At 47.9% G+C, this 14,440-nt stretch overlaps 1 protein-coding gene across 1 annotated transcript in view; it reads right to left on the reverse strand.

The window, feature by feature from the left end:
- The window catches only part of PLAT (plasminogen activator, tissue type), a 31,599-nt gene that overhangs the window by 14,929 nt on the left and 2,230 nt on the right, over positions 1-14,440 (reverse strand). The window contains exons 2-5 of the mRNA XM_081870121.1: positions 10,695-10,809; positions 9,106-9,145; positions 6,918-7,049; positions 6,371-6,487 (exon numbers count right to left, since the gene is read on the reverse strand). Coding sequence (XP_081726247.1) covers positions 6,371-6,487; positions 6,918-7,049; positions 9,106-9,145; positions 10,695-10,763 — 358 coding nt within the window. The 5' untranslated portion in view covers positions 10,764-10,809. The remainder of the gene's footprint in view (positions 1-6,370; positions 6,488-6,917; positions 7,050-9,105; positions 9,146-10,694; positions 10,810-14,440) is intronic.

Genomic DNA, 14,440 nt, shown 5'->3' on the forward strand with positions numbered 1-14,440 from the left:
GGCCCACTGCACCACTGGAGACAGCTGCAGACTCAGCTGCAACCTCAAAAATAAGGGGGAAAATGGGGGGGAGGCCAACATTTATGCTCAAAATAATGCACTGATAATTTTAAGGATGTAGGAAGAGTCTTGCTAGATCATACGAAGAAACATCTAGACAGACGCTCGGTTCTCACAGCAGCCAACTAGAAGTCAGTGAAAGGCTTGGAAGCAGCCTTTCCTGGGTGCAACAGCACTTGCCCTGTCCCACCCCCCACTTGCTATTCAGAAGCCGACTGCCTCCCCCCCCCCCAAGGGAAGCATCACCTCCGTCAAGGCCAGTAGCCACTGACAGCCTTATCCCCCAGGAAAAGGTCAAGAAAAGGGCTGCCAAAATAATTATGATGGACTCAAGGGCATCCTGATCAAATTTGCAGATGACACCAAACTGGGAGGGGTGGCTAACACCCCAGAGGACAGGATCACACTTCAAAACGACCTTGACAGATTAGAGAACTGGGCCAAAGCAAACAAGATGAATTTTAACAGGGAGAAATGTAAAGTATTGCACTTGGGCAAAAAAAATGAGAGGCACAAATACAAGATGGGTGACACCTGGCTTGAGAGCAGTACATGTGAAAAGCATCTAGGAGTCTTGGTTGACCACAAACTTGACATGAGCCAACAGTGTGACGTGCAGCTAAAAAAGCCAATGCAATTCTGGGCTGCATCAATAGGAGTATAGCATCTAGATCAAGGGAAGTAATAGTGCCACTGTATTCTGCTCTGGTCAGACCTCACCTGGAGTACTGTGTCCAGTTCTGGGCACCACAGTTCAAGAAGGACACTGACAAACTGGAACGTGTCCAGAGGAGGGCAACCAAAATGGTCAAAGGCCTGGAAACGATGCCTTATGAGGAACGGCTAAGGGAGCTGGGCATGTTTAGCCTGGAGAAGAGGAGGTTAAGGGGTGATATGATAGCCATGTTCAAATATATAAAAGGATGTCACATAGAGGAGGGAGAAAGGTTGTTTTTCTGCTGCTCCAGAGAAGCGGACACGGAGCAATGGTTCCAAACTACAAGAAAAAAGATTCCACCTAAACATTAGGAAGAACTTCCTGACAGTAAGAGGTGTTTGACAGTGGAATTTGCTGCCAAGGAGTGTGGTGGAGTCTCCTTCTTTGGAGGTCTTTAAGCAGAGGCTTGACAACCATATGTCAGGAGTGCTCTGATGGTGTTTCCTGCTTGGCAGGGGGTTGGACTCGATGGCCCTTGTGGTCTCTTCCAACTCTATGATTCTATGAATTAAGGGATGGAGTGACTCTCCTATGAAGAAAGGCTGTTGCACTGGGGACTTTTTAATTTAGAGAAAAGGCAAGTGTGAGGTGACACGATGAAATTTTATGAAATTATGCAAGGCATGAAAGAAAGTGGTTGGAGACGTTTTCTTCCCTTCTCATAACACACCCAATGAAGCTGAATGTTGGAAGATTCAGGATAGATTTTTTAAAAAGTATTTCTTCATGAAGTGCAGAATTCAGCTCTGAAACTCACTCCCACAGGGGCACTGGTAACCACCAACCGGAATGTCTTTAAAAGAGGATTGGACCAATTCATGGAGGAGGAGGAGGAGGAGGAGGAGAGGGGCTCTTGATGGCTGCTGGCCATTTTGACTCTGCTTTGCCTCCACCAGCTCCTCTTAGGCTCGTGGGAATTGGTCTTCTCAACCCAAGTTGGTGGTTGACACTATGCTGCCTTGGGGGAAGGAGCTCCATAGTTTAATTCTAAGCCCTGAGGGAAGACGTCTTTCCTGTTGTCAGCCCTGAATCTTCCAATCTTCAGCTCCACTATATGGCCTGGATGTCTTCCTATTTATTCCCTTTCTCCACAAAGCGCACACAGTTTCATGACATTATGATGAAATGATATTATACACCTCCACCTTGTGTGTCTTCCCAAAGTCTCACTTACACTAAAGTAAAATGTTGTAACCTTTCCTCACAGTGGAGATGCTCTCAACCATTTTGGTTGCCCTTTTCTGAACCTTTTCCAGCTCTGCAGCATCCTTATTTGACAATGTCAATATTTCTCCCGCTCAGAGTAGATTTTGCCTACAAGGATGTATTTGTGGGAATGGATTTAGGCACTAGGAGAGGATACATGGTTTAGTTATTATCCTTCCTTGCTCACATTTGTGAGATCAACAGAGTACCATCCTTTGCAGCTTAAACTTTGAAGCTAAGAAAAGTTTGATTTAAGCTTCTACAAACAATAATCCAGGATGCTCTAAAGGCAGACTGGATTTTCCTGGTATTACTTATTGTCTACCCCTTAAAAACAACAATCACACATTGTTTTGTAAAGAAGTAAAAGCAGTATTTACTTACATAATCTAGGTTGAAGTAGCAATTGCAGCACCAAATAAAAGCATGTTTATAACTACAGTCGTACCTTGGAAGTCGAAAGGAGTCCATTCTGGAAGTCCACTTGACTTCCAAAACGTTCAGAAACTAAAGCGTGGCTTCTGATTGGCTGCAGGAAGCTCCTGCAGCCAATCGGAAGCCGCAGAAGCTATTGGACGTTCAGCTTCCAAAAAGACTTTGCAAACTGAAACAGTCACTTCTGGGTTTGCAGCATTCAGGAGCCAAAATGTTCAGGAAATAAGCTGTTCCAAAACCAAAGTACGATTGTAATATCTAAGTTACCAAGTACAAAAGGTAAGTTCAAAATTATGACTGAGCTGCAGCCCTCAGACATAGACATGTGGTCAGCTTGGAAGCATGACGAAGAAAGAGGAGGCTGCCCAGGCTGGAAGGATGTAGTGCTACAGCTTCCTGCCCAAGCAGACAATGGAAGTGATCTCACAGAGTTCTCTCTAGCAAATTTGACAAGAAAGCTCTATGAGCCTCCGCCCCTTCATGTACCTATCTGGTAAAACATGAATTATTGGTTTGACTGCAATAATGTCCCACAGTATTGGGGGGCAAGAAGATGGGGGGCAGTATTGGGGGGCAAGAAGAGGAAGAGGCCCCTCCTAAACTCACTTTCTCACCTGCAATAGTTGTGGTTTCCAAGGCCCAACCTAGCGGCATCTGCCCGGTACGCATTGTACCGCTTATTCCTCAAGGAATCGAGCTTCCAGTTCAAGCACTTGGCTCCACTCACAGTTGTGTTCCATGTCCCCATGTAGCCCTCTCCAGCGCCCTCATAACACTTGGCTTTGGTATCTGAAAAAGGAGGAGCAGAGTATTCAGTCTCCCTCCTGTTCTCCAAAGGTACTCTGCACACATCTTGCATCCATGGGGCTGCTCAGGATCAAGATGGGAGATTGCAGCCGTGGTCACTGGGGGCTAGACAGCAGAGGCCTGTGGGCCACATGTGACCCCCCCAGGTCTATTCTGTTTAGCTCCTGGGACTCTCTCCAGGCCCCCCGGCCCTCAGCATCTCCACCCCTCTCACTAGCCCTACTTTGCAGCCTCTCCTCAAATGTTTTTGACTTGCTGGAATGTGGTCTTGAACTCTGATAATGGTTCTTGCTTGTCTGGCTGGAGGATAGAGAGGAATGCCACAGTTTGTGTGTAGAAACCAGCCTCATGAACCAAAGCAAAATTCACATTTCCTCCTGTGCCCATTTTTGCCCCCTGCCAGATGAGGTGGAGGATGGAAGAACCACAAGGCAATCTCTGTCAATATCTTCCCTGCTCTGTGATGCAGAACTCCTCCTTCCCCACTATTCCAGCCATCTTGGACTGGAAGAAACAGGAAGCTCATGACACTTTATGCCAGATCCTGCTTCCACGCTGCCTCTCCCTCACAGGCACAGCTAGCAAAGCCAGCAGGCCTGGCAGCCAAGCTACATACAATTTATTTTTATTATAATTTATTTATTACATTTCTATACCACCCTTTTCTTCCAAGGAGTTGCTTGGGAGTAAAGGTGGTATATAAATGTAATACACACACACACACACACACACACACACACACACAGTGGTGTACACGGTTCTCCTCCTCCCCATTTCTTCCTCACAACAACCCTGTGAGGTAGGCTACAAATGCCGAGTGGCCCAAGGTCCCCTTAGGTGCTTCCTGGCTGAGTGGGGAATTGAACCCTCCTCTCCCGGAGTAGGAGCTGGCACTCTGACCATCCCACCACAGTCACATCTTGGAACAAGGCTGCTTAAACTTGCTCGCTTTTATTTGGGGGGGGGGACTGCTGCAGGTATACCAAATTCAGGTATTACTTCTAGAAATGAAAGGCCGCATATGGAGTCTTGTACTAATTAATCATAACAGCAGCAGCAGCAGCAGCCAGGCAGGGGGCCATTTTCAGTGGGGAACCAAAGCAGGGTTCTGATCTGGTTCAGGAGAGTTCTCCAAATTGGGGACCCACAACTATTTTCCCCAAAAAGGCTGCAGGCAAAGAAGTTTCCAGTTCATATTATGGCTTCATTTGTGTCAAACGCAGATGTGGTCTTAAGCAGACCAGAATTTTTCTGTGTAAGCAACTGCAGCCATTGGTTTTATTTCTTTTAAACTGCTTTTTGTATGTTGTATTTTAAATTGTTGTGACCCACCCTTGGATCTTACACTGAGGGAAGGTAATAAATCAAATGTAGGAATGTTGTGGATACTAGGAGGTGATATATTGATTAAATATTATCCTTCCTAACTCACGCTTGTGAGTCATACAGCAAAGTTCATTCCCCAATATATAGCAAGAAGCTAGTTGGTGGATTCGGCTGAATCTCTATACTTAAGTAATCCAATCTGGCTTTGTTCAGGTTGGATTTTGTTCCTGGTAAGACCCCTTTTATCCCTCCTAAAAAGAATAAATACACAAGAAGCTTCTTTTAAAAGTAATACGAAGTTTACTCACATTCAGTTCACAGCTGGATCCTGAAGGCAAGCTTCAGCTTAGAGTTACGGAAGAGAGTTTGAGTTCATCCCATATGGGAATGAGCCCCTGTCCCGGTGGCTTAGAGTCAGCAGACAGCAAAATGCGTCAGGATCAGGAGAGCATGGCATCAAGAGAGGAGGGCGACTGCGTGACTGGACCTTTTGTGGGGTCTGCAAGGGCCACGCCCACCTACCTGGTCACATGCAGGGGGAGGATGTTCCAGACCAGGTGTAACAGGAAGTTCAACTGGCTGGATCAACATCCCCTGTCTGTGTCCACTCTAGGCAAACAAGGAATGTTGTATTTGACTGTGCCAATGGATTACCGTATTGGCCCAAATATAAGCCGCACCCGAAAATAAGCCACACCTTTAAAATTCAAGACTTATTTGCAGGTGCAGCCCACCTCCTGGCACTACTGCCCTCAACGGGGGGCGGTTGGCACCAGTGCTTGCCACCCCACTCCCCAAGCCGGTGCCGGTGCTCAGTTCTGAGGGTGCTGCGCGCCCACCTCCCAACACTACCGCCTCCTGGCACTACCTCCCCAAGCCGACACCAGAGGAGGCTTGGCAGTGGTAGGGGGCCTGTGCGCCACTGCCCCACACTCCCGGGCTGCTTCCTTGCGGGGGGAGCCACACCGTTTTGCCGGAGGCCTGCCCCCCTCCCCCTTCCTTACAGTGGCTTAGGAGAGGCTTGAGAGACGCGGTTGGGACGGGAGCTGTTGTCCCACACCCCTGACACCCTTCGTGGGCAGCTGTTTCAGCAGTGATACTGTAAGGTCACAAATATAAGCCACACTTTAACTTTTCACAATCAGAATTTGGGGGGGGGAAGTATGGCTTATTTTTGGGCCAATACGGTACAGTGGTACCTTGGATTAAGTACTTAATTCGTTCCGGAGGTCTGTTCTTAACCTGAAACTGTTCTTAACCTGAAGCACCACTTTAGCTAATGGGGCCTCCTGCTGCTGCTGCTGCCGCGCCGCCGGAGCACAATTTCTGTTCTTATCCTGAAGCAAAGTTCTTAACCCGAGGTAATATTTCTGGGTTAGCGGAGTCTGTAACCGGAAGCGTATGTAACCCGAGGTACCACATCAAATGCATCCAATAACAGAGAAGCAAGGCAGGGGAGAATAATGCCTGCCTGCCTGCCACCTAGAACTGTTGTAAGGATTACCCAGATGAAAGCCAAATAAAGGCCAAGCGTCTACACAGTGGCTTTCAGCCCAAGTCAGGGCTCCTTATATTGCATCCCACAATAAATGTGGTGCAGTGGTTAGAGTGTCAGGCCTCGGAGAGTGGGGTTCAAATCCTGTTCGACACGGAGCCAGTCACTGCCCCTCAGCTTCACAGGGTTGTTGTGTGGATTAAATGAGGAGGGGGAGGCCCCCGTATAATACCTTCAACTCTTTGGAGAAGAAGGTGAACTATAAATGCAATCAATCAATTAATCAATCAGCCATCCAACCACATTGCATACCAATTACTCACCAATCTCACAGCGCTTCCCAGAGAAGCCTGGGCGGCATAAGCAGATGAAGAAGTTAGAAGAGTATAATGCTTGCTTGCAGCGGCCCTCATTGAAGCACTGTTGCCTCCTGCTGCAGGCTGTCGGACAAAGAAGAAAGAGAACCTCAGGTTTCCCTCGCCAGCAGTCGAGTGCTTTCAGTTCCTGGGCCCATAACCTCTTGGGGTGGAGGAGCAACTCAAAGGCAGAGCAGCTACGTGGCTTGCAGAAGGTCTCAAGTGCACTACTTGCTGGCCTCTGCAGTTAAAAGGGGTTCTAGGGAGCCACATTGTGGGTCAGACGTTTTCAACTACCCCACTCACTGCCTTTGGAAGCCTTGCAAGTTGCTGCAGGAGGAGGACAGTGAGCAACATCACAGGAGAGGTGTTCCTAGGACCAAGGCTAGACTGTCATGCTCCCGCCATCAGGTCCCAGGGTCCTATGAAAGAAGCTGCAAAAGTTTGGGTCACCCGCTTCATTGTCGCATCCTGCACCCAAACTGTCTCCCATATCTACCCATCTAATACCCACCTGTGCCTGGCACGATATGACAAATGATGCTGTTGGTCGCACACCGACAATATTCAAGTTCTTTTTCTCTTTGGCGTAGCCAGCTGTCCCTGAACTGGTAGATCTCTTGTGTTACTGGGTCTTTGCATACAACTGCAATCAGGAGAGAGGAAGGGCTCCTGAGAAGAGTCCCCCACACCACCACTTCCCACCCTCCAGGCACCAAACTCCCCTTTGCTCCCTGCTCAGCAGCAATGGTGGCTGGAAGTGGGAGGACATAAGCCAGGAGGCCAACAGTAGATGCTGCCAGGTCGCCAGTGACAGGCAGAGCCAGCAAATCCTAGGTTTGTCACCATCTTCCTCCTCCCTGCAAAGCTCTACAAGAGGGACACTGAGATGGAGGAGGATGAAGCAGACCAACGGGTTACACGTAAGAAGACAGGCAGGTGGGGGTTGTGGGACATTATTATGGTCAAACCAACAATTCATGCTTTGCTAGATAGGCACATGAAGGGGCTGAACTGATAGAGCTTTCCTGTGAAATTTGCTAGAGAGAACTCTGTGAGATCACTTCCTCTGTCTGCCTCGGCAGGAAGCTATTACACTACATCCATCCTTCCTTCCTGCCCGGGCAGTCTCCTTTTTCTTTATCCTGCTTCCAAATTGACCACACGTGCCCATCTGGGGTCTACAGCTCAGACGGCACTTTGTAGTTTGGTAACTTAGCAGTTTTAAACCTGCCTTCATTTTGCTACTCTAACTCCTGCTTCAAGATCTAGATTATGTAAGTAAATACTACTTTTATTTCTTCACAAAACAATGTTTGTGTGATTGGTGTTTTTACGGGGGAGAAAAGGAGTAACACCAGGATATCCAGTCTGCCTTAAAACATCCTGGATTATTGTTGTAGAAGGTTAAATTAACCTTGCCTTAGCTTCCAAGTTTAAAAGCTGCAAAGGATGGTACTCTGATCTTACAAATGTGAACAAGGAAGGATAACAACTAAACAATATATCCTCTCCTAGTGTCTAGATCCTTTCCTTGAAAGCAGACTGAGGATGGTAGGGCACTGCCCCATATGCCCTCATGAACCAGCCTCCCCTGCTCAGCAGTCACCCTCTTTCTGCCCCACTGCTGTCTGTGGGTGATGGGGCCATTTTGGAGCCTGCCACTTGCCAAGGTCCATGTGTGCTGTAAAGGAGAAAGGGAAATGTCTACCTTCTCTTCTTGGAAATACTTTCAAACCTTGTCAGCCAAAGGGAGGGTGGTAAATCCAAAAAAATTTTCCTCCAGGGCAGTGCATTATTTGCATCTGCATAGGGCTGCCAAGTGACCATAACAACTAGACAGTCCCTGTAATACTCATATTAATCAAAAGCAAGCTTCTGCCTGGTCCTCATGGCTGCAGAGAAAAGTTTGAAAAGCCATGTTGGGCAGAGCCTCCTGACGTCCCAGGAGCCTTGTGGGGCAAAGAGGCAATAGCTGGTGATTTTGGCCAGGGGGAGCAATGCAGGATTGGCAGTTGTGCTGCCTGATTTAAGCAGCCTGCTTTCTTCCAGTACACTCTGCAGTTTTAAAGTCCCCAGTGCTCACTCTTGTTGCAAGCAAACGGATCGTGCCATGTGGGTATCTGGGGTCAGCAACTTGGAATACTTGTGCAGCTATTCCTGCCTGCCCGTGACCGTTCTGCTTTGGCCCTACAGTTCATTTATCCTCAACTTCATAAAACTGCTTGGCATTAAGCAGTGTATGAAATATTAATATTAATGGTGTTTCCTTGTATCCAATGCTAGTCAGGCTCCAAGTAGCCTCATTGAAATTAAAGCAGCTCAGCCATGTCCACTAACTTCCATAGGTCTACTCAGAGTAGAACTAAGCTCTGGATAAATCCCAATATTATCATTAACAATAGCTACTTTTACGCTACTTTTGGCCTTGCCAAACGAATCCCAACTTCATTCCATTTACAAAACCCAAGTTATGAACAAGTTTTTGAACAAGTTAGGTCACAGATTTCCATGCTTGCTTAAAATTCCAGTTACAGATACTGAGCACAGAACGGGGCTTAGTTTGGTGCTCTGTGTGGGGACCCCTAGGACCGGGAGAGCAAAATCAAAATAGACCACCCAGTTTGTTTGTGTCTATCTGCTCAAAATAGCACACCCCACTCATTCATTTTGGAACTGGGGTGCTAATCCTGGCTACTTACCCTTTGACCGAGCTCCTAGTGCAGCATACCAAGAAAATTCCTGCCAAGACACAGAGGGGAAACGTTGGCTTTTTTAAGGAAAGACATTGTCAGAGAAAGTCCTATTTCACAGCTACTTCCTAAGCTCTGGAGCAGCCTTCCCCAACCCGGAGCCCTCCAGATATTTTGGGCTGCAACTCCAATCAGTCCCAACCAGGAAGCTAGAGATGCTTTGCAGCAGGAGGTGGAGCTCCATGTCCTGCCATTCCCAAGTGACGCAAAATGAGTTACAGGTTCTCAGGTGGTCCCTTTGTTGTTTAACTCACTTAAACACTGTTTTTTAAGAAGAGATAAATTGGCTGAGTAACCTAGTCCACCCCCCCACCAGAGAGAATTTGATTGGGTGGAGGTGCCACCATAGGCGCCAACTCCATGGGGCCTGAGGGGGCCCGAACCCCCTCAAAAATTCGTTTGGGGGGGCTCTGCCCCCCCCCAATAATTTAAGAAAATTATTAGTTATATTATGCTTTGTAAAATCACAAAATTATGTTGGTATTTTTTATTTTCCTTGTTTGACGATAGTTACCTTTTAAAATACATTCAGTAATGAGTTAAAACAAAGCCACTCCCGATCTAGAGAGGGGGTGGGGTTCCGGGCTCTCGACCCATCAACAATCTCGAGGGGCTGGCGTCAGCCCCTCGAGAAGCGGGGATTCCCCCTAGCTCATTAATATTCACCGCCCACGGCGGCAGCCAATCGGCTGCCGCAAAGGGCGGGCCCTCACAGGTTCACTTAAGGTCGGGGCAGCCCGGGGCTCGCCCCTTTTGTTCCCCCAGCAGCAGCGGTTTGGAGGTCTTGGCCCCCCCCCAATATTTTTTATAAGTCGGTATGGGCCCCCGCCCCCCCAATATTTTTTATAAGTCGGCGCCCCGGGTGCCACTACAGGCTAAACTGGCATCCTGCCTGAGGGGTGACCCAAGTGTCACTCCACCAGTGCAGAGCGCCCCCCCCTCCAAATGTCCAGGCAGGTGGTGTTCCAGAGGCAAGGAGGGGCTGAGACAGCCCAGGATCTACTGGATCCCAAGCAAGTCCCAGTGACGTTGCATGATAGCATGGGGTCCAGTTGGACTACTTCAAGCTGCTGCAACAATTGTCTGCCTCTCCCCCAACACATCTCCGCCCGCCAGCTGCTGCACCAGTTAGGATTGCTCCCCCAAACAGTGTGCAGCACAGGACTTAAAACTAAGCACTGCACACTTACAACATTCTCTCTTGCTCCTTCTTGCCGTTCTGGGGGGCGGGTGTGTAAGGGATTGAAGCAAGAGGCCGTGCCCCATAGTGCTGTCAGGGTTGGACTTTGGGACAGACATCAGCAGCAGCAGGGGCAGAAGGGGTCCCCCAACAGAGCAGAGCTGGCCTTGTAATGGAAGTGACCATCTCAAGAGGCTCCCCATCCCTCAAACCTGCTAAGGTGATTTAAGTGCAGAGTCTAAAATTACCCAACTGCACCGCAAGCTGGAAGTCTGCTTATCCCTCTTCTAATGCGCTGCTAAGGTGGCTGGAAAGGAAAGCCAAAGTGAACCGACAGGTTGGCAGGATGAGCTCTTACCTGGCGCTGAATTGTGGCAAACCCTCCCAGCAGCAGGAGAAATGGGGAGAGTCCTTGTCCCAGCCTCATTCTGAAGTCTTTTCAAGGCCTTCTCTTCCAAGTGTAATCAAGAACTCTAAAAGAAAACAGAGGTAGGAGAGAAGGCAGCTAAGGAAGACCTAACCCATCATAAAACTGCAGACCTCTACTTGGAGGAAGGGAGTTGCCATGGCAAACTCTGGCCCGGGAGCTGACTGGCTTCTTCTAGGAACTTTGCCCAAGACTCGTGAAGCACACACAACAACGGATGGCCGGGCAGCAAGAGTGGCTCTCTCAGCTGCAGAGCTGAGCCTGGAAACGCAACAGCAGCTGCCACAGCAGCAGAACATATTTACTGGTAGATTCCAAGCCAGGCGCATCTGCTCCAGCATTTCAGCCCAGGCTGGCTGTTTGCGTTCTGGTCCCTCCCTTTGGCTTGCTGACGAAAGTAGGTTACTTGGCCTGGGAGCAACGGGGCTTGTGGTCTTGGCTCTCTGCTCATCCGGGTGGCGGTGCTTTCACCTCCTTGACTCACTTCCCTGCAGCCACAACAAGCCTCTTGTAGCCTTGAGTCGAGGCCAAGAGCCAGGCCTTTGACTGCTGCCCTTCTGGTTTAACTCTCCTGCTGCCATATTCACAACATTGTGCCCACCCCAAAAGAAGTTGTGGCTGTGAGTGCTCCATTATCCAAGTCTTCCTCCAAAGGCAAAATTTATTTTCTCCTTCCCCTTATTCCCATACTTTCCCTATTTTAAAATTGCCCTCTAAAGCTGCCTTTCCAGATGCTTTAGGCAAATTGGCTGAAACTGAGGGGAGTTTTGGTCCAAAATCTCTGGATGGAAATTTGAGCCCAAAACCTTGGAGGGCACACGGTTTAGAAAGGTGCTGCCATCCAGCAAGGTCACTGAAGGTTTCTGAAGGCCTCCTCCTGCAGAGCATCTTGGCTGTGAGTCCTGGAAGACTTGACCCCTGCCTTGCCGGCCTTTTCCCACCTGGCCTGGGACGAAGGGCCCTGACTGACTCCAGCTACAAAAGCTGGGGCTGCTGAAGAGGCCAGAGACCATCTTGGTTTTCTCTTGGCACAGACGCAGTTCTTCATGCCTGAGTTTTCACAGCCAGCACCAACCACCATTGGCAGGACTGGCAGCAACCGCAGCAGGTATGTTCTCTGTTTAAGACAAGTGCTTTTTTCTGGGGGGACGCAGACCCCTAAACATTTTATGACTCTAAGTTTGGCCTCATTGGGGGGCAGTATTTCAATATGAGTGGGAAAATGAGAGTAACCCTAAACATTTTTTTAAGAAAAAAAGCACTGGTTTAAGGTAAAATTTTATTCTCTTGCTAATTGTGCTGTTTTAAATGTGCATTTTATACCAGACTTCCTTCTTTGAAATGTTTAAGTTTTTTTGTTAACTTTGCTGCATTAAATGCACATTCTGTAGTTGACCACCTTTATAAGGTTTTGTTTTGAAATCTTTAAGGTAATACTTTAGTTTCCTGTTAACTACATTACTTTGAATACATACTTTATCTTTGACTTTCTTCAGTAATGTTTTATTCTGGATTGTTATATTTGATGTTTTAATTTGTTACAAACGGCTTTGAGACTTTTTCTTAAAAATATGAAGCGGTATAGAAAAGAAAAGAAAACTAATAATAATACTCTGCAAACATTTTATTTTGATGTCCACAAAAACCTGAGTTTACTGAGTGAGGGGTAGCACTGTACTTTTTGATAATGTTTGCATTTTAAAAATCATATTTATCTACCTCAAGCCTGAGGCAGAAGACTGGAGAAAGATTAATTAAAACCCTTGCTTAAAGGTAGCCACCTGCCTAAGGAAAAGAAAAACCTCCCAAGAGGTTTGCATTTGCATTACTTCATTAAGCTACCAAAGCGAGGCATCGGTTCATCCTGGAACCTGAAAATCAAGGAAAGGCTGGTGAGTTTGCAAGCAAAAGGAATACGTGTGTTTCAGTTTGCTTATTAGCTTAGGAAGGGCATATTAGGTTTGCATGAATGAATCTCTCTTCCACAGCCTTATTGAGAAGCTGTCTGCTTTCTATAGGCACAGAACACACACATTTCTTTTGTCTGTGAAAAGGTTTTGCGAACCCACAACCACAGGCAAAAGCGGGATGAGCAAACTCTTCCTTCAACCAGTGCTCTGCACCCTCCTTGTCCGGCTGGAATATGTCCTTGAAAGCTGACAGTGACTCTCAGCTTGCAGGGATGGAGAACAGAGAGGTAGGTTTCTCTCTCTCTCTCTCTCTCTCTCTGTGTGTGTGTGTAAACCAGCCTCCTGTGCAAAGGCAAAATCCACATTTATTGCTCTGCCCCCGCCCCCCCCCACAGCATGTGTCCCCCACCCCAGAAGGCAACAAGGCCCGTGGACAAAGAAGGGGCTGCTCTACACAAAGTGACATTTTGCAGGGCCCCACAAGGTCCTTTTCCATGGTGGAATTGCTTCCCAGGGAGTCTCTCTTACCTCACTTCAGTACTAGCACTCCAGCAGAGAGACTGATAGGGCTCAGTCAGTGGAGAAGGAGACTCAGGGTTGTGAGTTTGCGCCCCATGTTGGGCAAAAGATTCCTGCATTGCAGAGGGTTGGACTAGATCAGTGTTTCCCAACCTTTGGTCTCCAGCTGTTTATGGACTACAATTCCCTTAATCCCTGACCACTGGGTCTTGCTAGCTAGGGATGATGGGAGTTGTAGTCCAAAAACAGCTGGAGGCCAAAGGTTGGGAAACACTGGACTAGATGCTCCTTGTGGTCCCCTCCAACTCTACAATTCTATGATCTATATCCTCTGCACTTTGTAAATGGATTTGAATCTGCACTGTTGCCCTCTGTTTTTAAAAAAACCATTATTGCTGTATTATGGTAGAAAAGCATTACGGCGATTTACACATCTGAGTGCTTGGCACAAAAAGTTGACCAGCATTTTTTAAAAAAGAAACCCAGACACCACACCTGCTGTTCCCAGTGGCCAATGATGTGCAGAGCCCACTTTCTGTATGCTGGTGCCTGCGCCCTTGTCTCCAGCCAGCAACAAGGATGTTCCAAAAAGATAAAGCAATCTAACTGGATCCACATGTCAGAGATACAGCTGTGTTTACAGGGGTGGAAACTGAGTTTGGCAAGCACATCTCAAGGAAGCAAATGGTTCTAAGAACCCAAAGGCTGTCAGCTCCAACCTGCTTCCTGCCCCCCAAGCCCCTGCCAGCCAGCTCCAAGGATCAGCCCCACCAGAAGGGAGTCAGCCTGATGCTTGTATAGAATATAATCCTGTATTAGAAAGAAGGAGAAATAACTTATTGAGCCACAAAGAGAGAGCTGCCTCTTGTAGTTCCCTTAGCAACGCTCTTGCTTCCAGCGTAGGACTTGGCCGAGCCTGAATGGAAATTGGGAGCTCTGTAAGATGCTCTTAAATAGACTGAAAGCAGAAGGTTTGTTTTTAAAGAACTGGTTCCTAGTCTGAATTTAAGGAGGACAAACAGCAGACAGCTGGCCTTCCTCTGAGGTACCAGAGGACATTAGGAAAATGGGGATCTGCCTTCTGTTGAGGCAAACCGTTGATCCACCTAGGTCACTATTGTTTACACTTCCTTCAGCCCCATCCTACAAGTCAAGGATAAGGGAAGTGGTCGTGCAGCAGTGCCTGTGGCGGCACAGGCTGGCTGCCCCTGTTGTCCACAAGAAGCTTCCACTGGCCCATCGAGAGCA

The sequence above is a fragment of the Podarcis erhardii genome (assembly GCF_964252035.2).
Source record: "Podarcis erhardii genome assembly, chromosome: 7".
Classification (NCBI taxonomy): domain Eukaryota; kingdom Metazoa; phylum Chordata; class Lepidosauria; order Squamata; family Lacertidae; genus Podarcis; species Podarcis erhardii.